The sequence below is a fragment of the Falco cherrug genome, chromosome 10, assembly GCF_023634085.1.
Source record: "Falco cherrug isolate bFalChe1 chromosome 10, bFalChe1.pri, whole genome shotgun sequence".
Classification (NCBI taxonomy): Eukaryota; Metazoa; Chordata; class Aves; order Falconiformes; family Falconidae; genus Falco; species Falco cherrug.
Genome location: NC_073706.1, coordinates 28,742,692 through 28,770,457, shown reverse-complemented (window position 1 = coordinate 28,770,457; position 27,766 = coordinate 28,742,692). Strand labels below are relative to the sequence as shown.

Below are 27,766 nucleotides of genomic sequence, written 5' to 3'. Positions count from 1 at the left end.
TAACCACAAAAAACTGTCTGTTCTTGGTCTTTGAGATAAGGTTATGCACAGCTGATGCCTCTAACTGGGGAACATTTTAGGAAATGGGAAATTTCTCTCAGCCCCATGTCTCTGAAATGCACTTAATTCCATAGTTTCTCATTTTCTTTGTCTAAGGAACTCACAGTATTATAAAATAATAAAAGCAAAAAAAAGCCCTGGAGACTCAGAGCGCCATTTCTGTCATGCGAAATGCAGAGGGTTAGGCTGTGAAGTCACGACTGCATTTGGCTGTACATTTCATACAGTTTCTGTATTCTGTATGTTTTGATTTTGTTGCAGTATTGATTGCCATCTGATCAAGCCTCAGTCACGCTGTTAGTTAACCCCATCACCACAGAAAACAGTAAATTAACCAGAAAATCTGCCAACTGCTTATAAAAGCCTTTTACTGCTCTTGTTAAGAAATGTACTTAAATACGCAGCTAAATTTATCTGTTTATACTGTGTATTGAATTTGCTTATGTTGTTTGCTACATCCTCAGCATGTTCAAAGACGAGGTGTATTTTCTACAAGTGGGTGCAAGGAGGAGTTTCATCTTTATGGAGTGCGGTGTGGCTTTTTTGTAAGAAGGAAGGGACTGCCAGGAAAATTTGGTAATGGGGTCTATTTGATTTTTATCTGTTTGAAATGAACATAGAAAATAATCTTCAGTGTATTGACCAGAATGTAACGTTGCTCTATACATTTGTGTGAAACAGAATTTTCTCAAGGGACTGATGAAAGATGAAAATGGGGAGGAGGAAAGAGTAACTGGCATGGCTGATCAAAGTGTTATCAATTCATAAATAAGGAATGTAGCAGGTTCTGAAGATCTGAGCCTGTAGCTCAAACCCCTGGGAAGACTGGGCTGCAGTGATTTGCAGATCTCAGATAATAAGCCAGCATGGTAAAGACCCTGGTTTATAACAAATTAAATACTCTGTGCTACCTTGTAGCAGAATTAACTTCTGTATTTTGGGGACTTCATTTCAAAAGATGTGTTATATGTCATTTGTCTCTGCTTATCAGTGCTCTGCCGTGCGTTCAAGCTCTCATTGTTTTCTCCTCTTCTAATACAGAAAGTCAGATTTGGAATAAATTAGGGTTCTGTACTGAACCACAGTGATGAGCTGTAGGCTTTAGGGTGTGTGTGTGTGTGTATGTATTTTCTGTTGTTAATGCAAGAGTTATGTCAAACTGTTAAGGCTGTCAGGCAGCTACTAATATTCCTCCTAAAAACTACTGAGCACTGGAAAAATTTGCTTTCCTATCTTGCAGTGTTTGCACATCTCATTTAAATGTCCTGCCTCATTGTGGGAGCAGCACTTGACTAAAAGGCAATAGTTATCAAAACCAGTCTGCTGATCTGATGTCCTTGTGTTACTTTTAAAGATCTGTCGCCCCTACTTGTTTTTATTTGCTATGCTTTGGAGTCTTTTCCTTTAACTGCAGTTCATAGGATTAAAGAAGGGTAGTTCCCAACAAGAATGTGAAAAAGCTATCCTAGTAAGTGTGGACTTTCAAAAAAATCTCACTTCCAGCATTTATCCAGAGGAGCATTTTATTTGCTTTAAGATATGCAGCAACAGAAAAAGAAATGAGGGGGGGAAACAATTACGGAGGGAAGTCTCTGAACCATTCCATACATGTAAAACCTTCCTTGGTTTTTAAAGTATAGTGGTAATTGATTTTGTTATAAAACATTTCAGTGCTGCCATGTGACATAGAAACAGAGCTGGTTTTGAACAACACACCATGGATAAAAGTCAAAGTTGTTTTTGTGATGTCCTTATAGAATAAGCTAAACCTTTTGCGTATGTTGTTTCTTTTAATGTATCTCACACTTGAACGTCATACCCTTTTTTCCAACTTCTTTCTCTAACCATATTGTGTATTAAAATCATGTGCTTGTCGCCAGAATGTGTTCATAGGTTTTCCAGAAGTCATTGAGCATAGAGATTCAGAATTGGGCATTCTTGTTTTGTTTCTGTTTTTTTGGTATTAATGGCTTATGTTTTGTTCTTTCAAACAAAATAAAAGCAGTGTTATTACTTTTAGGGGCGTAATGTCTAAGAAGAAAATGGTTGCTTTTTGAATACTGGAAGAGTGCTAAAACATGAAGATGCTGAACACAGAAAATAAGAGGTTTAACATAATACTGATCCAGCTAGTGTGTTCAGGTGGTGAGGGGGAAGGATGAAGAGAAGGGCTGCATCTCTTAGCATTTTAGCAAATGGTAATTGTGTCCTAAACGGGCCATTTATTTATTTAAAGTATGTGGTTAAAATTTTCAGTAATTGCTAATGACGTTAAGTTTTTCTTTTGAAAATGGGTCACTTTGGTTGCCAGGTTCAGGCTAGGTGGTAAATCTGAAGTTTTAGGGAAAGACTACTCCTGTGTGGTTACGTGGGAAACTTGGAAAGGTTGTCTCTTAACAGCTTGGTGCAGACCGTCTTGCTTTTTCCTCTAAAACGGGTTAGTCTTCACCATTGAGGTGGTCTACACCATGGAGGTGGTGTAGGCAGTTACTAGTATTTCTGTTAATTTTGTAGTTCTTAAAATGCAGCCATTTCAGAGCCTTAACTTCACTTACATCAAGGAGCTACAGAAGAGAAGGCTTCCTCAACTTGCAATTTATCTCTCAGATTTTTGGAGCTGTTGAAAATGGTGCATAACCCCACGCAGCAGCACTCTAGATACCAATCAGTGCTTGCTGAAGTGGCACGTATTTCTCTAGGACTCTTCAAGAGTCAGTGTTAATTTAGACAACAGAATCACCCTGAATAGTAGCTTTCCATTAAGATGAGTTTTCTACTAATTTCTCAATGAAGTTCCAAAGTTCAAACTGTTCTTTTCTCATTTCCTAAAGACTATGCATGGCTTACTTAATTCAGCTATAGGATTTTGCAGTTCATCAAAAAGAGTAGTTGAATTGCTTTCAGCTGAAGTGTTTGAAAGGTCAGGAGGATTTTCCTTTATGGTTTAGTATTCTATAGAAAGTTCTTTTCTCCAGTGCTGAGTGGAAGACACTTGAGTGCCCAAGTACTGATCTCATCTGTCTGTGTGCTTTTCAGAATCTTACTGTTTTCTGTGTAAAACACTTGTCAAGTTTTGATGTAGAAGTGTAACTCTTAGTACACTGACAAATGCAAACATTAAGAAGACAGGCTGGCCTTTAGCACGCATATTGATTATTAATTGACAAGGAACAAATTATTAATCAGCACAATTCCTCGAATATGCATTACGAAGCTTTGCTTAGGGATTATGTAGCCACTGGTATGAAATCGGAGTCTTTCTGGGTGCTAAGAATAAAAGAGGACAGGTGGGTTTTATGTGTCAGTAGCAAAACTATTCCTGTGAGATACAAGTTTTCTAAAACAGTTTCAGTAACTTCATATTCTTTACACCTTATGGGCTGATACACAATCCAAACTGTAATTCTGAACCAAAAGTCTTAAAATGCTCAGTACTTTCTAGGATCTATGTTTAGTAGATAGGAAAAGAAAGATTTCAGAGGTGGTTTTTTTCTTCTTTGTGTATTTGTTCATTCAGAGCTGGAAGAGATTGACTGCTGTGCTGTGTATCTGTCCCCCCCACTTAGAGGGAGGTGGAATTGATTAGGGGCTCACAGAAAGGTGATGGATATTTTAATTTGCTATCCAGGCAGTCTGCAACACTGAACAGGAACAAATTATTTGTTGGATTGTGAAATAGATGGGGAAAGCAATAGGTTTTCCTTTGTATTCAAAGGTATTTCTAAATCTGAACTCTTAAGTTTGTGCCTTGAGTATTTTGCATCCACTTGTTGAGGTTTAAGCTGCTCACTCGCTCACAGCCTCCCCTTCCCCAGTGGGATAAGGAGAAGAATTGAAGGAAAAAAAAAAGAGAAGTAAAACTTGAGGGTTGAAGTAAGAACAATTTTATAATGGAAGGAAAATAAAAAATACTATAATAATGAAAAGGAGAGGGAAGGGAGGGAGGAGGGAGGAAACGCTCCCCCACGTGATGCACAACACAGTTGCTCCCCACCCGCTGACCGATGCCCAGCCAGTCCCCCAGCAGCGATCCACAGGCCCCGGCCAACACACCTCGCCCACCCCCACCCCCAGTTTATACCCTGAGCACAACATTCCACGGTATGGAATATCCCTCTGGCCAGTTCGGGTCGGCTGCCCTGGCTGTGTCCCCTCCCCGTGTCTTGTGCCCCTCCAGCCCTCCCCCTGGCAGGGCCTGAGAAACTGGGAAGCCCTTGACTGAGTATAAACATCACTTAACACGCTGATGTTTTTAGTTGTTGCTATCTGCATGACTCTCACACCAAATCCAAAACACAGCATTGTACCAGCTACTGAGGAGAAAATTAACTCTGTCCCAGCTGAAACAAGGACACCACTATTGAGCCACCTGGAATTGTTCAAAATGGTGGTCTCCCACCTGTGCCATGTTGCAAACAGCAGCACTGACTTCACAAACAGATTATGTTTTACATGAACTACCCAAGATTCAGGAGGAAAGGAAGTTTTGTGGCTGTCTCTTGTTTAAACAGAGTCTGATTTTTGTTATCTCTGGCAGACTTGATGAGTGACCTTTGGCAGTGTATTTCCCCAGTCTGTGCTTTGCTGGGGTTTTGTTGTTTGTTTTTTTTTGTTGGATGTTTGTCAAACTCATAACTGTCAGTCTGACAGATATATTGGAGATTAGGTCATTGTAGTTTGTAGAAGAAAGGGAAAGCTTCCAGTGGAAGGTACCACAAGAACAGAGAACTAGATCCTCAAATGAAAAGCTGCAGGACAGGGACCCTGGGCTTTTATTAGACACTGAAAGTACCAGGGCCTGGTACTCAGAGCAGTACACAGAGTATAATAAGTAATTTTTCTGAACTCTTCTGAACTGAAGAGAAGCTTCCTAGAAGGTGCGTCTCTCTCCTGTCTTTCCTAAGTTGTCAAAAAGTAAACTACTAGCCAGAAGAAACAGAAATGCTAAAGAAAAGCAATGTGTTAACTCTGCTTATCCATCTCTTTCTTATAACAGGCAGACTCAGTGCTGTCTGTACAACTGTCTGTACTCATCAAAAGTCAAGTTCTTTTGCAGTAAACGCTAGCAGATACCAAATTGTCAAAGGCTTCATAGCTGAATGAGGAAGGAGGAACTGGTATTTTGCAGCTGTTCAAGGGTGCATGAGATTCTCAAGACCTGTAGCTTAGAAATCATGGTCCTTGTACAGTTTGTATTATTGCTATTAAATAGTCTCCCAAGCGTATAATGTAATACATTTCCGTTGATGCCATTCCAGGATATTTATTTAACTTTAGTGCTCCTTGGGTGACGAAAGCTTTTCCCACAGGTTTGGGTGGGTTTTTTTTCCTTCTTCCCCTTTTTTTCTTTCTCCTTTAAATGTACAGTCTCCATCCACATGGCTTAGAATTAATTTATAAAATTTTCAAATGTTATTTTTTTTTGGCGACTGTACTTTTCTTAAATTCTTCAAGTGCACTTCTTGGAATAAATTATGAAAATAGACATCAGAATCACAGGGAAAGAAGGCTGATACCTTCAGAACTTAGAGCATTGTATGGAGGCAGACTGTCTTCCAGTGCATGGGTTTTTTTTCCTTTTGAACTCCTGTCAGCCTCTGTTCTGAGTATTTCTCACTTAAAAATAGTAAAGTTGTGTTTACATCTTGCTTTAATACCAAGGGCAAGTAAAAAGCATACCTTTCGAGCCTGCTCTGTGCAGGCCCTATTAATTTAGGAAATGAATTGCATAGGAAATCCATCATAAACTTTCAGATATGAACACAGTGGTTAAAAAAAGAAGGGGGGAGAGCTATTTATTAGAAGAGTAAATTGGAGGGGAATAGGCTATTTGTTTTGTTCCATGTCTCAGATGAAAATAATTGGCTCATTAATCACAATATCAGCTTGGTCATTTTAGGAAGGTCAGGCTGAAGAATGAATAGAAACAAGGCACATCATTTTAAAATTTAAAAAGCTGATGTTAATAATGTCAGTGAAAGAAACTTCAGTAAAAAGCCCTTGGCATCTTGTTAGTTTAGATAAGCAAAGTTTTAAGATTAAATGTATTTCATGCCTCCCCCCCCATACCCCCAACTAATTTGGAAATACACACTGAAAACATATGTACGTATATGTACACACATATACATGAGAAAATACCGTGAAAATTAATATTGATCTCTTAGCCTCAATTTTTCCTGAATGAGTAAACATTCTTTTGGCTTTGCTGCCTTTCCATGCATCCACTATTTCCCAAGCTATCTTCTATATACCTTTGAATGCAAGTAGCTGCTGCTAAAGCATGGATAAGGCAGAACAGAAACCCTAGAAGCTTTCTGCTCTGTAGGTTTCCCTTAATGTTTCAGGTTTTGTGATTTCCTGTGGTGAAAAAGGTTTTGGTTTAGTCTCAGCTCTGAAATACCAAACTTCCATAAGGATATTGTCTTATTTATTATTTTGTGTTTAATAATAAATTTTAAAAAATCAAAGTACTTTGGAAAACCTCATCAGAATGTATAGAAGCCAGAGACTTCATGCAAGTGAATAGCTTTTCCTGTCATGTTTAAAATCAGTGTTGTGATGTAGAAAGCTTGCAGATGGGGATGGCAGTATCATCTGCCTGTCCTTTACTGGGTCTAATCTAACTGTGTTTTCTCCCCTGAATCTACACCCACAGTATTATTCTCTGATATCATAGTCTCTAGAGCAACATAAACCCCAGAGCTGCAGCACTGCAGATTTCTCAATCTACAGCATCTCTCATGGTTGCTTGCTTTTGTTTACTGCTTTTTGGGTAAGCACGATACTTATCTATTCAGTGGTGTTTAATTTCAAAGGCTGACTATAGACATACACAATATACTAGCGTGCAGTGAGCCGGTATAATGGATGCCAGGATGATACCCTAGTTCTGCTGTAGCCAGGAGGATTTTTGGAGACAGACTTTCCCAGCTGATCAGTATGCAGTGGAAAAGGTTTTTCCCTTTTGTAATAACTTAATAGACACTCTGGAGACACTTGTGCTGCAACCAGACATTGTCTTGAGGCATAGACAGAAAAGGGGGTTTCTCTTATATTACTGCACATATGCAATAATCTGCTATGAGAACAGATACATATGATTAAAAACTTACAATTTTGACATTCATCGGATTATGAGTGCTTCTGAAAGGTTCTGGAACCAGCTCAAATCATCATTTTTTTTCTTCTTAAGCTATGCATAGCTTCATGGATGAAGTATTAACCCTGATTTTTATCTCCCTAAAAGATTATTAACTAATGTTTTAAGGCTAGATAATTCTTAGACACCAATGGCTGCACACCTAAGTACACCATGTAACTCAGTGAGGTACACCAGAGTGTGTGCTTAAGTCCTATGCATACTGATAATATTGACAGCTTTTTACTTGATTGGGAATGAGTGCTATCTAAATTGTCTTTTTTTGATAGAGATTCCCTGCAAGAAAAGCCTGAGATTTCAAAGGTGGAGGGGTGGAATTGCGACCTGTTTATGGAGCAGCAGCACCTGTACACCACTGTAAAAATACTGTGTTCCTTAAGATTCCCCTAGCAAAATCCAAGTGAAGTATGAGGCTGTCCTATTTGATATATTCCTTTTAAATTCTTATTTGTAGGGGAAAAACTACCAAAAATCTATGTATACTCTATATGAAATAGTGTTGTTATTGATGAATCCTGTCAAATTAGTTTATGGCATTGTAACTGCTATTCTTTTTCTGAAAACTAAAGAGAAAACATTGATCACCTAATTTTCTTATGTATCTGTGCAGAATAATGGTTTGTATTTAAAATCAGTGAGTCTGCTCATGGATGAAAGTGGCTAATTGGTGCCATATTTATGCAGAGGAACTAAGAAGGTGGTGTGGTGTAGCAGAAGAGAGGTATGAGACCTTCCTATGATTAATGCATTGATTTTAATTGTCATTAGTCCAGCTGCAGAGTTTTGAACATGTTAAAATAGCAAGCTGAAAATCACACTGATGCAGGAAAGGTCTACTTCTCTACTAAGGGCACAGAACATCAATGCATATATCGGGGTCTTTGTATTCTGAGGCTTCAAACAGCTTTGCAGGTGAGCCATATTTTGCAAAGGATAAAAGGCAGGTTTTAGTATCTGATATATGGGCAAATCAAAAGAGACTGATGAAGTCAGATGAAAAGAAGCGATACGGGAATTTTGCAAACAATAGTAATAACAGAATTCCTGGGTGAAGTGGAAGTAACCTATAGAGTCTGTGATAACCAGTTCTGCTTTAAGCTGTGCTAAATGGCAAGGGAAATACGTTCACCTTTCGCTATTCTCCTTTTCTCAGAGAGGAAGGAAATGCCTAAAGTACAACACATGGCATGAATTCCTCTCTGCAAGCATACGTACTGAATTTTTTGGAAAAGGACAAGAAATGGGCTGATTTGCTATCAGCTGCTGAAAGCAGCTCCAACAAGTAAGCTAACTTCTCTGCAGTGTAACACTTCACTCCTCCACCAGAGCCCAAAAGTACCATTCTGATGTGAGAATTGCTCTGCTCTTAGTTGGTTGGTATGTCAGACTTCAGTTCTTCTCTGTTAGTGAACCAAGCTTAGTGTTCGAGTCAGCTAGTTGTGGTGTTTGTTTCTGCATCTGCAAGGGCTTGAACTCGTTTTTGTTAGTTCTCTATTCCTTTCATTTTTGTTCTCATGTTTTTCACTTTCTAATTGTCTCTTACCTCAAACATCTCAAAGAAACCTGGTGAGGTTCTTGCATGTCTGGAAGTTCATCCACTTTTGCCTATAGTATCATTTAGTCAGGAAGGCATCACTTCCTAAGCAAAGTAATAGATGTCTAATGCCAAATTATTCACTCTACAAAAGTTGAGAGGGGAAGCTTGCTCTCCCACCCTTTTTGCTTGATTTGGAATTGCTTTTGGCTGAACTGTGTTAGAGGGACAATTCCATTAAGTGGGCATGGTCCAACGCACTGAGGTTGCCGAGTGAGCTGCTGTTCTGGCATTGCCTATGGATCCATGCTAAAGAAATTCCAGGTAACAATTTCCATTTGCACCCTACTGATGTGCTAATTGTTCTTGAGCTGTTGTAAGCTGGAGAAAGAAACTGGATGGAGTTCTCAAAGTTGCTATTTATGCTTTGTGCTCCTTACTGTTACCTCTTCTCACTGGCAGATCTTTTACTGGACTTATCCCCTGTGCTTTGTTTTGCTTGCTTGCTTGCTTAGCATAGTGAACCACTGGAAATACTTACGATTATTTACTCTGTTAGGTTGTATTGTGCCTTGAGGTCAAACTGGAACACTGCTGTTTAGAGGCTTACAGCTTAACAGGACCTCACAGATGGAGGAGGCATTTTGGCAGCATTAGAAGTGGGTGTTTAAGTGCTGGATGAAGTTATTTATGAACAGTCTTAGATTAAACCAAGACAATTTCCCTCATGTTGCATCCGTAAGTCATACACATACTGTTTTCTTTGGAGGTTTGTAATGCTTTACAGGTTTGTCTTAAGTCTGTGTTGTTGAAACTTTTCCTAGTTAGGACTGCATTGAGTGACAAAACTGGAGTTCTTCAGGGAACAAAGAAACATTTGGTTAATCTTCAGAATTCAGGGAGCTCTGAAAAGGTGCAGTTCAAAGATCAGTAGCTCTAATTATGAATGAGATACCCACTTCCCTCAACAGTGGAGGACAGCAAGAGTAAATACTTTCTTTACAGAATGGTTCCTTGTAAATCCAGACAGACCAACTTGGGTGTCAATAGGCTGAGTCAGAATGACAAGTGCTGATAACAGTGGTTCTTGGAAGACACTAGATTTTACAGAGGGGAATGTGTATTTCTACACATAGAAAGAATGCTCTGAAGAAGACAGTAGTGGTGGTAACTGGAAGATCATGCTACTTAGGAGATGGCACATGCAGCAGAAGACCAAATTAATTCCACATGGGGATTGCCATCATCCCATAACAATGAATAATAATAAAAAATAATCAGTGTACATTCACTGTCAGTTTTTCTGGCCCTGTCTTATTAACATTCCTCTGCATTTACTATAAAGCATAAGATCTGCAGTTCGTACTGATACGTAGAGTTCAGTCATGGATTATGGATCTACTAAAGATCCTGGTAATAGAAAATGTCCCTTAGTTCAGTCAGTAAACTTGCATTCTGTTCTGAAGGTCCCCTGTTTAATCCCTGGAGGTGTTCAGAATAGTGGTGATCATTCTATATGAATTTTAATTAATTAGTTTCCAAACCATGAGGGAAATCTTTTTAATCTTTTTTTCTAGGATGCAGAAATAGAGGGTAAAATAAGCCACTTACTTTGCTTGAGGTCACATATAGTCTTTGGCAGCAATTTTGGTGAGATTTTCTCCTGCTATTGGCATGAGACAGCAGCACAGCAACTGTACTACCATGTACTACATTAAGGTACACACTGTACGTGTACATATTGTACATGTATTGCCCATACATTTTTATTTAACCAGAGGGAATTCGGAGTAATTTTGTTTTTAGAACTAGTAGTGTCTCATCGGTTATTCTTCTTTTAAACAAAACAAAACCTCCAAAACCAATAACCAACAAAAGCAGTCTGGAACTAATGAATTTTCTTCTTCTGTCTTTCAGCTTTTTATTCTTCTTTCTCCTGTAGCTGTAGACACCAGAGAACATTAATCTAAGTTCTCTTTAACTTCATCTTCTGTCTTGTCATCCTTTTTTAGCAGATACAAATAACATTTTCTTCCAAGGGCTTGCTCTGAGTAATAGCATTTCCTCTTGATCATGCAAGTGCTTGACTTGTTCGTTTAGTGCTGGTAGTGTGTTTGTATTTGAGCCAAGTTTCTCAGAATAAAGGGTTGTACATTAAAAATACTTTTAGATTCTGTTAGGGTGGTACTGTCAGCTTTTTCTCTGCTAGTCCTGCTTGCATTCAGTATAACCACTACTACTTTCTTTTTGATCTTGGCAGGCTACTATGGTCATCTTTTGCTTTCTTTCAAATCTGTAACATCTTCCCAAAGGTTCATATGCCATTTCTGTCTTTGTTACCATCTTGGCTGGATGTACTCTTCTGTTATTATTTCATTGTCCAAGTGAATAACACTCACTTAGAAATGTAAGTGCAGGGATAGTTTGTGCCTGTGCTCGTGTATGCCTGCCTGCCTGCAAAGAACATCTGAGACCAGCCAGCACTCTTCATTCTTTGTGCACACGGTATTCTTTTTCTCTGCTTTTACCTATCTTTCAAATTGTGAGTTCCTCAGGGCAAGGGTGATGACGCCTCATATATTGGTGGGCATTGTATAAGTGTTATTGCAATAATATGTATTAGGAGCATTTCTTCTCAGACCGAATGCCCTGAGAGGAGTCAGTTCAATGCATAATGTACTTTGTCGTCCCTGGAACGTACCAGAACTCTCCAGTTCTGGATTTCTTGCTGAAATACCACTGGCAACCCTTTCCCAGCAGGCCTGTGCAGTCAGTTACGTGCAGCTCCTCTGTGACAAAGGAGCACTGGCTTATAGTGCCGTGAACGCAGTGGGTGAGTGTATGAGCTTCATAGTATTTGAGATGCCTACAACAAACATCCAGCCCAAGTTTCCATGCACTTCTTGTGTAATCGTAAAAGCTTTAATCCATGGTGTTAGCTCTAGGAGAGGGCAGAGGGAAGTGCCATGCAAGAAATAGATAACCATGTCATTTTGTATCTTTCTTCTTTCTAATCCCCCACTGGGAGACCTCCCTCCCCTGGAAAAAAAAACCCAAAACCAACCCCCACAAACCTGCCTCCTGATGTGACAGGTGTGAGAAGCTATTGCTTCTTCCCCCTTTTTTTGTAGTTTTCAGTCACTTACAAGCTTAGGGTATGTATTTCTGTGCTTTCAGGGAGGAGAGCCAAATTTTAGTGCTGTACTTCTTTCTGAGTCTAATTACCATTAATAGTGAAGTATAAAATCATTCTGTACTGCTTTACTTTTTTCCAGTGAAATATATTTGGATGAGCTTGCCTGTCTCTTACCCTAGGAAAGTGTAATTTTACTTATGTTTTTAGCTGCATAATACAGCATGCATGTATTTCAGTAGTTGTATGTATTATCTGACAGGTTTTTTCTTAAAATTCTGGTTCACTGCTTGTAGGTGAAACTCAGCATCTGTATGTTTGGAGGGATTATTAAAGTATTAGAGTAGGGTCGTTACAGTGGCGTAAACTTAAAAAATCATGGCCTACTGTTCCTTACTATGGATTAGTTCACAGATTGTTGAATGGTCTGGACGAAGTGCTTAACTTCTCTATGCCTCATTTTAACTCATACAGTAGAGATAAATTAGTTACCTATTTCATGAGGATGTTAAAAAGACTAATAAATTATTTAGGCAGCACTTCAAAGCACTGATATAAGTCAGTGATGAGTATTAATGGTGAAGATCTTCAGATGCACAAATGGCATTTGGACACTTAACAGCCATTTCTGCTGCTGAAAAATTTCCCCTGGCTATTGGTGGTAGTGATTTGCTATAGCATGTGACCTGGGGGAAGCTATTAACTGCTCTGCCAAATGGGAAGACTAATGATGTACCTCAAAGGTATTTAATCTGCAAAGAGCTTTGAAATCCTTAGATGAGAGGGGCACTATCAGTGAGCTTTTTAGAGTTGTTGTAAGTCATCTGAGACTTTTTTGAAAATGTTTCGGCTTGTGCTTCGTCTTGTGTGATAAGGATGCTTTCTCTTCCAAATACCAAATTTACTAATTAATTAACATACCCTATGCTATACTCTGAAGTTACTTGGCAGAGAACTGGGCATGTGCTGAGGATATGATCCACACTTGTCTTAGAAGTGACATTGATTTATTTTTCACATCCTTATGTTACGGCTACCCTCTGTATGGTAAAGAAACCATGAAATCAAGCATTCTGGTACTCTTCTTTCAAGATGTTCAGATGAGAAAACCAAGCTAAACATCTTACTCGAATGGGAGGGAAAAAAAAAATTTTAAACGCTCATTTAACATGCATTTTACACACAACATAGTAACTACTCTGATGTTATCTGGCTGCAACCATGACTAAAGTTAAATACAGTGGTTGAAGAACACTGTGGGGTCAGTTGTTCAAAATGCCTTAGAAGATGTCCAGATTCTCAGAATTGAAAACACTTGGAGTCAATAGAAGGGGGTCAAATTAACAGTAGCGTAATTAGGAGGAGAACTTCCCTCCATATGGATATTTTTCCTGGCCAACATTAGACTTTGAAAAAAGATGATCAGAGAACTTTCAGCATCTCTAGCACCGCACTCTGCCAGCTAGCTCCACAGTATCAGTTAGCTAGCGGTGTTATTCACAGTATATCAATAATGTTGATGAATGGATGTTTTGGCATGTTAACAATAGGAACATGCTGACAGTATTCTTAAAACTTAGGTCCCCTGAAACCTTTGGCTTGTGATAAAATGCTGCACCAAACATCTGTGGGTTAGCAGAGATGGTGGCAGCAGTAGATTTAATTTTTCTTCATGAGGTATGGTTCCACTGCAATAACTTAAAAACAGTGTGATGAAATACACTGAAGAGGAGAAAACACTTGCAAGACTGTTTTGAAAAGGTGTTGTTAGGAAAGTCACTCCCCTGCAAATTGGGGAAAATGGGCTTTTATTCCTCCAGAAAGAAGGCTATTTAATATAACTGCCACTTCACTGTGATGGCCTGAACTGCTGATAAAAAGGGAAAACAGGCACACCTTCTTCTTCTCCAGCTATTTTTGAGCAGTGACTATACCTTTATGAGGGTTCAGAGAACATACCCGGTTACATCTTCAGGAACTACATCCCATAGTTCTGTACCTAATAAAGTTTTGATGAACCTGAGGCTTGACAAAGGAACCAGATGCCTCAGAGACTTTTTTCTGTGTAAAAAGATGAGCATGTACTAAGCAAAACCTGGGCCAGGGCAGGATTCAGTGCTTAATCAACTAATGACTGAAAGCGCCTTATTTCCTTCAAACTAGTTGAAAATTTTCCTTTCCTAATGTTTTAGCATAATTTTTTCACTGAGTTTTTCTTTACGCATTTCTCTGAAACTCCTTGTACACTAACAATTTGCGCGTACCAAAATCTGCAGGTGTTCTGTTTGGTTTCACAGAAGGCCTGCAAAGCGCAGTTGGCCAGTAGATAACAGTGACTAAAACCTCAATGAGAAAATACTTCACGTGGGCTTGAGCATCTGTATTTGCTAAGGTCTTAGAAGGAATTCAGAACGATGCAGCTTGATACTCAGACGTACTTCAGTTTTTTAAAATTGTGAGGCCTGTTTAGTAATTCTCCAGAAATACTCCAAACCATATAATGTCATACAATACTGCTGTTTATCAACAATCTGAATTTTGGGAAAAAAGATCAAAAGCTTTTTTTTATTCTTTTCTTCTTTTTTTTTCCCCCGACTGATTATATCCAGTTCCTTGACCCCAAGGTTTAAACATTGCTATGTGCCCTTTCTGTTGTTTAATCTATCGTAAATACTTCATTATAATAATATAAAATTAAGTTCAGTATTTCTGTGGAATTGCTGCCAAAATGCTCAGCAATTACAAGGTATCAATTCTGAAAAGGTAAATGATTGCTAAGTGAAAGGAGCTATAGTGCTTGGTCTTATGTAACGTTGTTAGAGACATAATTATATAGCATTGTTGGAGGCTGAATCCTCACATCTGTCCAGGGTTCTTGCCCAATCTGTCTTTAGGAAGACCCTGAATGACTATTTCTATTTTGCTTATTTACAAAAAATGTGGTGTTCTCATTCAATAGCAAGTAACTGGAATTAGGTATGTTGCTTTAACTGGTCTGAATGCATCACTATAGAGCAGATAATTTTGGACGTTTAGTAGGTACAGGTCACAGAAGAGCATTTATGAAGTGTTCTTGATGTAGAAGGCAGTAGCATAAGTGATCTGGCGTGTTAATGCACATTGGACAGCATACAGACTAAATATAGACAAATTAAGGAACCTCTTATTAGATTATCAGTGTCCATTAGGTTGGCTACTGGGAAAAAAGGTTTGTAGAAAACAATAGTTCATAATTCATACATATTGTATTGCTGTCTCTTCAAATGCATTTGCAAATGCTATTCTGTATACAGCAGTTGCTAATTGCTATATGTAAATATATATAGCAATAAGATATAAGGGATGCCATGAAACAGTTCCTTGGGATGATTTGTTGGGGAGTTTCTCCCAGACGAAGTTGTTTTGAATGCATAGGCTGTGGTAAATTACAAGTTTGCAAAATACATTAACAAAATAAAATGGTATTGTCTTCTGTTGCACAAGAAATGACAGCACTGTTGTGAAGTTGTCTGAGTACCTGCAGGAGTGAGGAGAGCAGGGCTGGCCCCAAATTACCAAGTTAGAATGGTTATTTGCAGAACTGTGATGTTAGCTACTTCTACTAACAGCTGTAAAACGCAACTGGATCCCCGCTGTGTATAGCCAGTGGCTATGGTGCTTGCAGTTTCTAAGGGACTTAGGAATTATTTGTTTTCTAAGGTGCTATGAGTAGACAGAGCACAGCCCTAAAAAGAATCTGCAAGATAATTACAGAGATAATTGCCTTTGGGACTTTAAATGAAAAAATAAATAACCAGAAAGCTGTGTTAGTGGATTTTCTCTGTGACCTGCTGTTAAATGTGTTCTGTTCTTCCAGGACTTCACAAAAATCTGTGTGCAGTCCCTCTCTCCATCACACACTTAACAGAAAATTTTCAGTCACCTTAAAGTGGAATTCATATCTCACGCACTTTGTGTCCACTACTTTCGCGTATCACTTCATCCTTGGCACCCTGTCTTATGTGTGGTGAGGTAAGGCTGAACAATTTGAGTATCCCTCCTGCCATTAAAAATTGTGAATAATTTTGTGTTTTGTGATCTATGAAGCTGTCACTTCATCTTTCTCCAGCAAGATGTTGCACTTTGGAGGACAGATTTTTTACCCCTGTGTGTCTCGCACCCTTTGCCAACAAATCTGCTTTTCTTCTTGGTTCTCTCTCTCTGACCCTATCTAAGGAGGAGGAGTGAGTGTCTGCAGCTGTAATTGTACATGGTTCTCCCCTCCTGGTGTGTAGCAACTGTTTCGGGCCAAACCAGCGGCCACAGTAGCATTCCCTGTTTCTGTAGAGTGGATTGGGAATAACTGAATCTCTGAAAAGTGCAGTCTTCAATAATGGCAACATAAAGCGAGATTTAGCCCCTGCCCCCTTTTTATAGTCTGGTGGATAAAGAGATAAAGGAAAATATTTTGATCTTTCTGATGGTCAGTGTCGCCTTGGACTTTTACTGATCACTGGAACTTACGCAGAGGACAAAAATGGACTCCCGCTACCTGTGAAGTACAAGCAGTGTTTTCCTACTACAAGCTTAGGGATGTTATCTCTGTTTAAGTACAGCCAGATTTCAACTGATGAAAAACTCTTGGGTGTTATGTATGTATGTGGGCTGCAAGTTGGAGAACCATGTACCAGACCCAAAGGTATTAATTAGAATTGTTACTTTTCTGAAGAGCAAAAGGCACCCCCTTTTTATTCTTGCAAATCTAAAATACAGGGTGAAGAGTAACAGTCTGAAAATAATTCAGCTTTTTACAAAGGTCTGCTTAGCAATAATAAAGATATTGTTAGTCTGTGGACAAAAAAGAAATTGTATTCCTTACTACTATTGCAGTTAAAAGCAGTTGTTATGGCAACTATTGCAGTCTCTTTATCAGTATTTCTACTGTACTGTTTGGGAGAGGCAAAAATCTCTTTTGCCTAACTGCATGTGACTGATAAAATGGGAGACTGAGATGCTCCCAGGTAGTAAGATGAGGATTCTGGTGTTTTTAAGTTAACCTCCCCCCTCCCTAAGGATAGGGAAGCAAGGGCTGCCCATAAATGCAGGTTACACACAGATAGACAATGCGATCAAAACACTATTTCCAAACCTCGCGGTACCCAGAAGGCCTGGCTGAGGGTATAGCCAGGTGGTTTCACAAGTCAGTCTTGGTAGCCAAATCTCTATGGGCAGCTCCCAGGGAAGTGTGATGTGTGTCATTATTGTCTAGAGGTCCTATCCAAATATCTGACAAGAGTCAGACAAACTGTTGCCTGTGTGCCTAATGGGTAATTTAAGAATACTCTGCAGCAGTGTTTGTATTACCTCTGTGGGTAGTCCCTCAAGTGCAATACCTTCCAGTTGTGAAATTAGCTTGGCATTTGGATGTTTGTCTGCACTTTACCTGCAAACCTGTGTGTGCTTGTTTGGCTTCAAGGTTTGACTTGGACTATTTTTTCCTCAATTTTCTGTTTAAGTTGGTTGTTTCCTTTTGTGGTTGTCAACTTTGTTTTGCACTATTTTTTTGTGGTGGTTATTACTCTTAACAGTGGAGCACCTGGAGAGGTCAGAAGGGTCTTGTATAAACCATAGTTGTTTCACAGGCAACTGTTGGCACATATCATGCCAGAGGGATTTCTGCTCAGTTTTTAAAAGCAAAGGTGATATAGATGCCATCTCAGAGTTAAATACTGGACACCTGTAAGGTGCAATGTGGAAGAACAGCTAGGGTCAGCATCTGCACTGTGATGGATTTCTACCTTTAGCATCAGAAGGAGTTTAACACTAAAAGCCTGGAGGAAGGATGGAAAATGCCCAAGTTGCAGAGGTTCAGCAGCTATATAAATACCAGCGCATGTTTCTCTTGCCATACCTAGTTTTGTGCTGACTTTTACGTCAGGAAATAAACTAGCTTTAGGAAGTGTTAACTATCTGATCAGCCTTGTCATCTTCTCTACCATACTGTTTTTCTGCACCTTCATTCTAACTTAGATAACTGCCTCTCTGCTAGAGTAAATATTAAGTAATCAGTATCTACAACCGTGCTTTGCTTCCTCGGTTATGAGCTCCAAGGGACACTTGTGATAACAAAAGAAAGTATTCTTGTTTGCTCTCTGACTTCCAAGTTTTACATTCTGTCTTTGCGTAGATGAGAAATTCCAGACCACTTTGAAGACACATCCATCATGCTAGTACCACTTTTATAAAGATGATAAAACATAAACTGTGTGTGTGTTTTGCCATATGCTGTGTATTATTCAAACTTTTCTGTTGGATCAAAGAACTGGAGGGTGATCTCTGGTAATACACGCTAGTTTGGGAGCCACATGCAGAGTTTTTCACAAATTAGCATTCATGAAAGCCATTCCCTTGAATGTTTTAGAAGGCAAAAGTGAGCTCTAGTCTGAGAGCAGACCTCCTTGTTCAACCCATGGTAACAACATCCCTTCAATGTAAAGGAGAAAAGCTATGACCAGATGTACAGAACCCATAAGTAATGTACTGAAGAAGCTAGAGATCTTGGAACACTCAGTCATATACGTTACAGCTTCTTGGGTATGGTGGGGAAAAAAGCAAAGTGCATTCTGAGCTGTAAAGTTCGGCTTTTTGAGTAGGCTGTAGTTTTCAGCAGACTTTAACTTTTTTGTTCTTCAGTGTTTTAATAAACAACTGTCAAGCACAAACTTATGTTCCTTTAGCACAAGAGGTGGGACAAAATTAATTAAGGCTAGTGTGCTCCTACTTTGATTTGGAAAGATTAATTGATCAAACTGGAGAGCAAGATGTGCAGCAGTATGTAATCACACATGGAAGAAACTGTAGTTGCATCCAGGGATTCCGAAGTTGCACCATGGAGCAACCTGCACCTGTGTTCCCATACTCTGTCCTGTTCCCTCCTCACGCAGTCCCAACCATGCTGGGATGTAGAGGGACTTGCTGGCAGGTGATACTCCTGCAGCTTCCTTCCAGCAGTCCCACTATCAAAAAGGCAAATTAGCAGCTGTGATTTCAAGATACCATTGAACTCTGACACAGCTGATACTTTTGAAAATCTTCAGTGATAGGTATGGATCAGAGAGGGCTCTGTGGGGAAGTGTGAGGTGTGACTTGTCAGCAAATCTGCTGGAAAACTCAATTGTCCTGTACCTCTGACTCATGTAGTCATCTTTCATAGTCTTGCTGGTTCTACAGTGCCTTTAACAGTGCTAGACGTTGTGTTGAGGTATAAGAAAGACATAGATCAATAGGCATAATTCAATTAATAATAGTCAGGTTTTAATAACCATGTTCCTTCTGGAAAGCATGTGACTCTTCAAATATCCCCACAGAAACAGACATATTTCTGTTTCTCTCTAGATAATCAGATTATCTGATAGTATTAATTTTCATGAAAGGGCATGGAATGTTTTCCATAAAGTAAATTGTCTGCAGAAGCTATAATCTGAAGTCTAAGTGAATAGACAGGCTTCTGAAACTACAGCAGTAAACCTTGACTTGTGTGAGCTTAGATATGATACACAATGTTCTTTTCAGATTTTTTTTTTAGATGATGAAAGTTCAGTGTGATTTAATTTCTCCCAGGAAACTTCAGTTAAGGATTTAATACCTGAAAGCATGACTTTTAAGAAGCAGAATTATTTAGATTTGCCATCCTTGATAACAGTTACTGATTGTTGAACCAAGTAGACAAAGTCATCCTATGGAACAAGACAATGGTTTACATATGAACTGTTTGAAGTCTGAAGTGTCGTCTTGAATATTTCTGTCTCTCTGCTATCAAATTTGAGAGCAGACAGGCTTTGTCTTTAACTTTGTTGACTGCTAAACACTCAGAAATCACAACAGTAAGATGCCTAAGCACAATATACAGATTGGAAAAATGGAGGTGGCATGCATTGCATTCAGTTGCAGGCAGAAGGATTAGGTATCTTATCACCAGCCAGTGTGGCTTCGAAGTAATTCAGTCTAAGTTTGGCGTCTGCTTCTTTAGAATAGGAAAGTGTGACAGATTAGAAAGGTGATACCTGAAATTTGAAGTTACTCCCGATATTGCTTTTGTGCTTTGGGATTTTTTCTTGTGTGATGTGTACCCAGACAAAGTGTGCTCAGTAGCAAAGCATGTAAGGAACAGTAAAAATCCAAGTGATTCACTTCTCTAGCATGATGGTCATCATTCTTCATCTCTTAATAAAACAAGCTCTCTCCAAATGGCTGCCAAATCTGACAAGATGTGTTGAGCATAGATCCTTAAGAATACAAGATCTGCTTTGGAGAGTTGCTGTCCATAGGATGGCTTCTAATTCTTGTGTTTGCAGTGCTTGTGTTGTACTTCTTTAGAAAGGTATTCTCAGCATCAGTTTGGCTGTTAAATCAGTTTTTTGTATAGGTTTACAGTGCATGTGTGAGTTCGAAACACCACTTACACGCATGTATAAACAGGGTTTATTTGTGGAATTCAGCATGAGTCTGTCCTGAGGTGTACTTTGGGCTCCAGGCCAGCTCCTCTTGATACAGAATTGATGCTGTTCCTCAAAGTCAAGGTATGTGTGCTAACTTGTACTAGGTGAGGATTCACGCCTGTTGCTAGCAGGTATTGGCACAGCAGGTTGCACGGCATTTCAGTAATTTCATGCTAATGTTTGGCTCTGGATTTGAGTAAGAACTGCCTAGTGATCTTCACACTGTGGGAAGTGGCAGGAGCTTTCATTTTGTGATTTGTCACCGGTTATTCAAGATGATCTGTGGACATACTGTGGGCAGAAGCTTGAGACCTGTTTTTAGTATCTCCTCTTTAATTGTGAGCATTTCCAGAGCATTTGGAACTCGAGTGGTAAACCCCTTACTTCTCTCTGTATAGCTGAACAATGCCAAGGAGAATATAGAAAATTATAATGGTAAATAACAAAACCACAATGCACAGCAAACTCTTAACTAACAGAGGCTGAAGATAAGAATCGTAACCTTTGGTGGTTTGTTGTGAACTGAAATGAGTGCGCTCTTGTCAATGTCATCTGCAGCAAAATACTCACAACTGGTATGAGAATCACTGTCACATAGCGGTACTTTAAATACAAGTAGTTAGTTTCCTGTCTGTGTTTTCAGTAAATGAACAGGTCTTTCTGAGGTTAACTGTTAGTGTGCCAGTACTAGAGCAAGTGTTAAACATGGGAAAATACAACACAGATACGAGTGATGTTAACAGAGAGAGAGGTTAAGGGAACTATATCAGCCAAGATGACAAGCTGAGGCTTACCGTGTTCTTTGTGTGTGCCAACCAGAACTTTTTCTTCATTTTCTGGCCTAGCTGAGAGGTGGCAAACTTCTGCAGCCAGCGTGCTCTGTGCTGTGCTTGAGGCTTGGGGACTAGATTCACTATACTACAGCTTTACCAAGTTGCTGCCTTTGGCCAAGGAGATGTGTTTTTATGTCCCCAAAAGCTGAGGTGTGAATATCCCCCTAGATTTAGCTGGACAATCTGATTTCCCTCTGGTGGATAAATGAGTGAGCAAGAGATTGTTGGATAGCTGTGGACTTGGGTTATGGGACACACCAAGTTTACCTGTTAGAAGAGGTAAGATTTTAGAGAGCTTTCTAGTAGTAAGAAATGTCAGTATTCTAAACAATTTCTGTACTGTTGTTAATAAAAAATCTGTACCATCCACACAGAGGACCACTGACCAAGGATGTCAGCAGAGATTAAAGAATGGGCTTAACCTATTATCTTTCTTTTAGATTTGAGCAGTCATTATCTTTTAAACTGTGGTTCAGAATTTCCTTAGAATCATACAATTATTCTTCCTTTGAGAAGCTGAATGAAAATTGCATTTACCTCTGGCCTTTTGCAAGTAATATATGCTTGTTGTTTTCATACTGTAAGATGAAACTATATATTCTTTTAATTGGAAAATTCTGTTCTATCATATATGTACTTCAAACGAGGCTACTTCACTGAAATACTGTATTATGACAAAAAGTGTATTTCTGTGGTGTTACAAGAAGTTTTCAGATCGTTTATCACAAAGATCCCCTTCTGAGACTATGCATAACAAGACTGAACTCGGGTAAAATAATTTTCACCTGACAATGCAAAGCTAATGTTGGTCAATAAACAAAAATAAATTGCTTTGCTGTTTCAGAATACAGATGATGATCAGTGAATGACATTACTGATCATCACGTTCTGCACTTTTAAGTATTTTCATGATAAAGGCGAAGGGTGGGGGTGTGTGTAATTCAGGAAATAACTACAGCAAATCAGTAGAGAATGCAGTTATTCAAAAGCCTTAATGATTACCCCCTGAGCCTCTGCATTAGCACAACTATTTTGTATTCTGAATTTGAGAAGTTATTCTGACTTAACCCTGTGGAAAAGCTTTAATGTTTGTTTGAACAAAAGCCGAAATATGCTGACATTATGTTCTGCCTTTTTGTCAGTGTTAAAAACAGAAGTAGTGCTGAAGGGATTCTGGGTAGCACAGTGATAAAACTGTGATTCAAACCTTTCTCCTGGTGTCTTGTTTCCCTGTCTTTAAGATTGTGGTTGGATGGAGTGCACTTTAATGTGATATTTTTTTTTGGCCAGTAAACAGTATGTGAGTCTATAGATACATGCTTATGTTATTTATATATATATATATGGTGCTGTAGATCTATATATACACATAATCTAGGGTGTAAACAAAATTATGGTGCATCTATTGATGCCAGACCTTGAAATCTCAATGTTTCCCTTTCTCTGTATCTCCAGCTGAGTATTCAGTGCTACCCAGTATAGAATGACACATGACAGCTACTTGTTTAATTATCACTTTTGCAACTCCGTCTTGATCAGCATGTATTAAAAGGCCTAGTGATGGGTGTTGATGGATGAACTTCTTTTTAGCAAAGACACGGAAGGTAGTACATCTAAGGCCTGATGCTGGAGGAATAAATTTTGTCCTGTCAGAAAGGTGAAACCAAAAATAGCTGCTTCTTCCATAGCAAAAGAGGACAATGCTAAGCCGTGCTCTGCATAGTCACTCCCAACAGATGTCAGCAAGCCTGGAAAGGCCAGGCAGGTGAGGGCACTCTTGAATTCTCGACTGAGTTCTAGCTGGGAATGAACAGGTATGGTCTTGGTACTCCATGCTCCTGAATACCTCTAGCTTCGTAAAAATAAATATGTAAACAAATAAATGAATAAATTCCTAGAACCTGTATCTCCCTTGAAGACTGTACAGCCCATCTCCACAAGTATTACCTAGGGGTCTCTGATACAAGCCAAACCCTAGTATCTTCTCCCCAGGGACATGAAAGTATTCTTTTCTGCATGTTGTGCTCATGTTGTCAGCACAGCTCCTCTTCTTGTTGCTGGTGCTTTGCCCCATGTGCAGAGGTTGTGAGAAGACATAGTGGAATTCATACAGCCTTGAGAAACCACTGTGGGTGACAGCCTGGTATGAACAATTTGGCTGAATGATAGTTGAGGAGATAGAGGAAAACAAGTATATGTTGTCCATGTTGCTTGAAATTTTCTTTTTCATTTAATTGTCAGAATATCCTTATCAGCTAGTAAATACAGTGTTGTTACTTGTCAAGAAAAAAGTCATCAAAATATATTGGGAACAGTTCTATAGCAGCAGGAGGAAGAAGGAGCTGACTGGATCTTTTCTGGTTATCTTCGTCTCTGACCATACTTGGGTGAGCAGGTATATGACTTCTAGAACAGTATTCTTTTTTATCCTTAAGTGCTGGCTCTCCCTCTTTAAGACAATTAAAAATAAAATAATTATTGCGAAGGCTGACTTGGGAATGTTTTTGATTGAGGCAACCGATGATTGAATGTTATTCTATAATTTTCCAGAAAGTGAAGATGAGTTTTGTTTTTCACTTAATATAGTGATTATTTGTCTTTTAAAGTGCGAGGCACTACTGCTGTATCTGTGTAATTCCTTTGTATCTGAAAAAGAAAGTGGCGATGAGGCAGTTAATGACTAAGAGCGAGTGCATGTCTAGCAAAAGACGGCTGTTTCCTTCAGTTCTGCTTGTTCTGCTCTGTTTTTCTCTCTGTTCCAGGAGAAGAGGCATGGCAAAGAAAATCTGTTCTGAGACCTAAGGTCTCAGAAAGTGCAGAATAACGGTACTGCTTATGTGCATTAATAATTTATACTCTACCATTTTAGTAGGTTTATCCGCCGATCTCCTTTTTTCTGTACGTTACCACATAAAAATTATTAGTCCATGATAAAACACAAAGATAACAGTATATTATAATGTGTGTATTTTACATATAGCTGAATTGGTGTAGTATAAAGTAATGTTTGAAGTCTGGATTTACGGGTTTTCCCCCCACAATGTTTATTTTGGTAATTCCACTGTAGTTACTAGACTTGCAGTGCAATCAAATTTAAACCCACATTTACCACCGAGGGATTCCCAGTAATGTTGTTCTGTTCTAGAGAGAAGCTGAAGACCGTTCCTCAGTGCAGGCCCCACGGGAATCAAGTGGAGCGGCAGCCTTAGATCGGGGGTGTAGTGGGGAGGTATGGTTGTACAGCACCAGACGTGACATGGTGACACTGCACAGCTCATGGAAGTGGGTTGGTGTTTTTCTACTTAGCGGTGAACATCCGCACACTGCTGCAGTGTAATTGGGAATAACTGCAGTCGCCTTCGGGCAGATGCTAGACATTCAATATTCAACATGGTATGAAATACAACAGTTCCGAGCTCAGCTCCTTCCTCTTACTTCTGTGGAGTCTTTGCCAGATACCTCCCTCTAGCACTCATACCACCCCCACATCCCATCCCAACAAAAACCGAAACGCAGAAGTGTACAGTAGGCCCATAAGAATCAAGAGGAGACCAGTTTGACCCATACCACTTGTTTTTCCCTTACGGCTTCGTCTCCATGCACTGAAATCTTGGTATCTTTTCTGAAAGGAAGCTTAGTTTGTCTCATGCTACTCTGTATGAGTGCTCTGCTCTTCTTCTGTCTGAATGTGCAGTTTCCTCTTCATTCATCTGGAATGCCTGTGAAAAATAAGTCCAGCTGGGCAGTGGTAGAACTTGGGAAGGCTCAGAACGGCTCTGCATGCTGTGTGCCGAGCCTTCTCCTGTCGGGACGTTGCACATGCTTGAGTGTGCAGGAGGCTTGGCTTGCTTGTGCAGCACCCTCCTGTTTTCTCTACAAGGCAAAATTAAAGCTGCTTTACCTTGTCTAGCTGTGGAACCCTGGCACAGGTTATTGATGCTCTTTCAGGGTTCTAATTTTAATGGGAGTTTTCACTCAAACAGGCCCAAGGGACCTCTGAAGTCGGTCAAAGTGCAGGTGTTAAGCCCATCTTTATTGGCTGTTAAGAGTTTTCCTGTTGTTGGCTCAGCGTTTTCCTCTCTGAGAAGCAGATGCGTGGTAAATATATCTAGCAGAAGGTTGAACACATACAATTAACGTGCCACACAACTTGTTTAACAGTCATAAGAAGCAATACTGTTAGCTGGTCCTGAATGTGAAGCCAGTCTGTAAAAGACAATTTGGCACATGACGTGCTCCAAAAGAGGTTATGACTGTTACTTAACGTAACAAACAACAGAATAAAAAGAACAAATAGAGTAATAAAAGAGAGGGAATTTACATACAAATAAAAGCAGCTGGAAGTAAAGAGGCCAGTAATCCTAGTGTTCTGGTTTATCTTGTAGGCCTTTTTCTTCCCCTCCTCTTCCCAGGCTTAGCTGAGACGAAGTGATGCGGCATTGCATTCACACCTCCTTGAAGGTAGGGAGAAAGGCAGTGAATTCATACTTCTTGCTGTTGCTCTTGGATGGAGCCATTTTTATGCAAGTCTGTGGTAGCCAGGGAACAGTGCATTCAGAACAAGAAAAAAGAAGCTGTAACAACTATGAATGACTGGAAGGAAAGTGCAGTCATTGAAACAGAGGCCACCACACTGAGAAACGTCAGGGGTTTTGTATTTTTCTTCCAGTAGCTGCTCCTTTTCTCTTGTAGCTTTTTTTCCCCTCTTGTTGATGAATTCTTTTCCCTACCTCAGTTGAGCCCTGCGGTTCTCTCTCTGGTTTTTTTTAGTAGTACTGGTGAGGAAAAAGTACCTGGGTGCATGTTGTACACCTCCACATGCCATGCCACATCTCCCCCCCATATCTGCACACTGCTAGCTGCAGTGACCTGGACAGGTCTCCCAGAGAGAGAAAGGAAAAAATCTTCCATCACTGCAGCTGCTGGTGTCTCCCAGAGGGAGAAAGGAAAAAATCTTCCATCGTTGCAGCTGCTGGTGCCACAAGTCTGGAGAATACTGATACTTGGCAACGATTTGACGAGATCAGGCTTGGGTTAATGAAAACAATGAAACTGCCACTTAACTTCCAAATGGATTTCCATGGAGACAGCTAAACAGTAATAGTGTTTGGAATTTTTTATTCAATAAAAGTTTGAGTTATAAATATTCTCCATTTGTTTCCTATTTACAGTTGTAAAATATTTTAGGATAGCCTACCCATCACCTGTCATTCAATGTCTCTATAAATGCCATGAAAACATCATTGTGAAATAAAAACATAGTCTTATTTTCAGACCACAAACCCAATTTCCACACACTCACAAAATAAAATCAAAGGGACAAAAAAGAGGAGAGAAGGAAGGTGGGGGGTGGGGTGGGGGGGTAGGCAAGAGGAATACAGTACAGCAGGCAACAATACAATATTTGCTACACAGTAGCAAAAGAAACAGGTAAAAAAAATTTAGTCTGCTATGATGACAAGCTTTTCAGGACATTTGTTATAGACCAGCGTTGTCCAGTGCATTTCTGAAGGACGAGTTGAAATCCAAATTCATTTTCATTGTTTTCCTGCAATTCCAGGCAACGCTTGGATTTTCGGTTCTGGATTGGACCTCCCTTTAAAGATGGGGAGAAAAAGAGGAGTTTGGATTACACATTGTGAAATTGTTGCGTTCCTACTGTGTGGTAATACAGATTAGAGAATGTTCCAATGTCTGTCTACTGAAGTCCACTGCTACTGTGAAAAATGTTTCAGTTAGAGACAAGATAAGCGCTAGGCTGGATTTGGAGTGAAGGTTCTCTTTGTCACGGGCTGGTTTAATCTCTGGTGCAGTTTAGAATAGCCTCAATTGCCTGGTTACCGTTTCAGCAATCGGGGTTTCGACTCAAGCTGTGTTTCTATCCATGCTTTTTAACCACGAGCCAAATGCTTTCCTGTTTGCTTTAGTTACCTAGCTTAGTGGCTCTGCTGCACCCCTGAAACATCAGAAAAAGGCAAAAGAGGAACAGTGCCATGGCCAGGGAGTTCCTATATGTAGCTGCTGTAGAATAAAATGCAAAATTTGTTTATTTTTTGAATTCCCAAATGAACTGTCTGTTGGAATCTTATGTTGTTAATGGTATTGACTGTTCACTTCTCATCTTAATACTGCCATATTAAAGTCCTACCTTCACTATTGAGTTGTAGCCAACCTTAAATCATTAGGGCTATGACACAGTTAACTACAGACCTAAATTACAATTAAATTGTCATGTAGGTAACATAAATTATTTTTTAATTCTAGTTTCAGTTGGTTCTTTTGCCCTCTCTCCTGCCTAATAAAGATAATAGGTAACTTGTACACATTAGTGTCTGGGAAGTTTCTTCCAAGATACACAGAGTAATTCACACAGAAGTCTAAAAGTCTGACTTTCTCTACAGTATCTTGGACTTGTATAGTAGAGAATTACTGGCTTCATCTGCAAATCAAAGAACTGACTGTAAATCAGTACAGATTAGTACAGCTGAAGTATGGAAACAGCAGCCACATTTAAATTAGTTAATTGTACAATGGGAAAGAAATAGTTGCTATTAAAAAAAAAAGTAT

The 27,766-nt window shown here is 39.4% G+C and overlaps 1 protein-coding gene and 1 long non-coding RNA gene across 23 annotated transcripts in view; one reads left to right on the top strand and one right to left on the bottom strand.

Moving 5' to 3' along the window:
* LOC106631402 (uncharacterized) overlaps nucleotides 1-27,766 on the top strand; it is a 316,586-nt gene that overhangs the window by 222,551 nt on the left and 66,269 nt on the right. The gene's annotated exons all lie outside the window — the stretch shown is intronic.
* GALNT18 (polypeptide N-acetylgalactosaminyltransferase 18) overlaps nucleotides 26,301-27,766 on the bottom strand; it is a 328,676-nt gene continuing 327,210 nt past the window's right edge. For all 7 annotated transcript variants that reach the window (XM_055723132.1, XM_055723134.1, XM_055723131.1 and 4 more), the window contains one exon: nucleotides 26,301-26,795. In XM_055723132.1, the coding sequence (XP_055579107.1) occupies nucleotides 26,649-26,795 (147 nt within the window). In that variant the 3' untranslated portion in view covers nucleotides 26,301-26,648. The remainder of the gene's footprint in view (nucleotides 26,796-27,766) is intronic.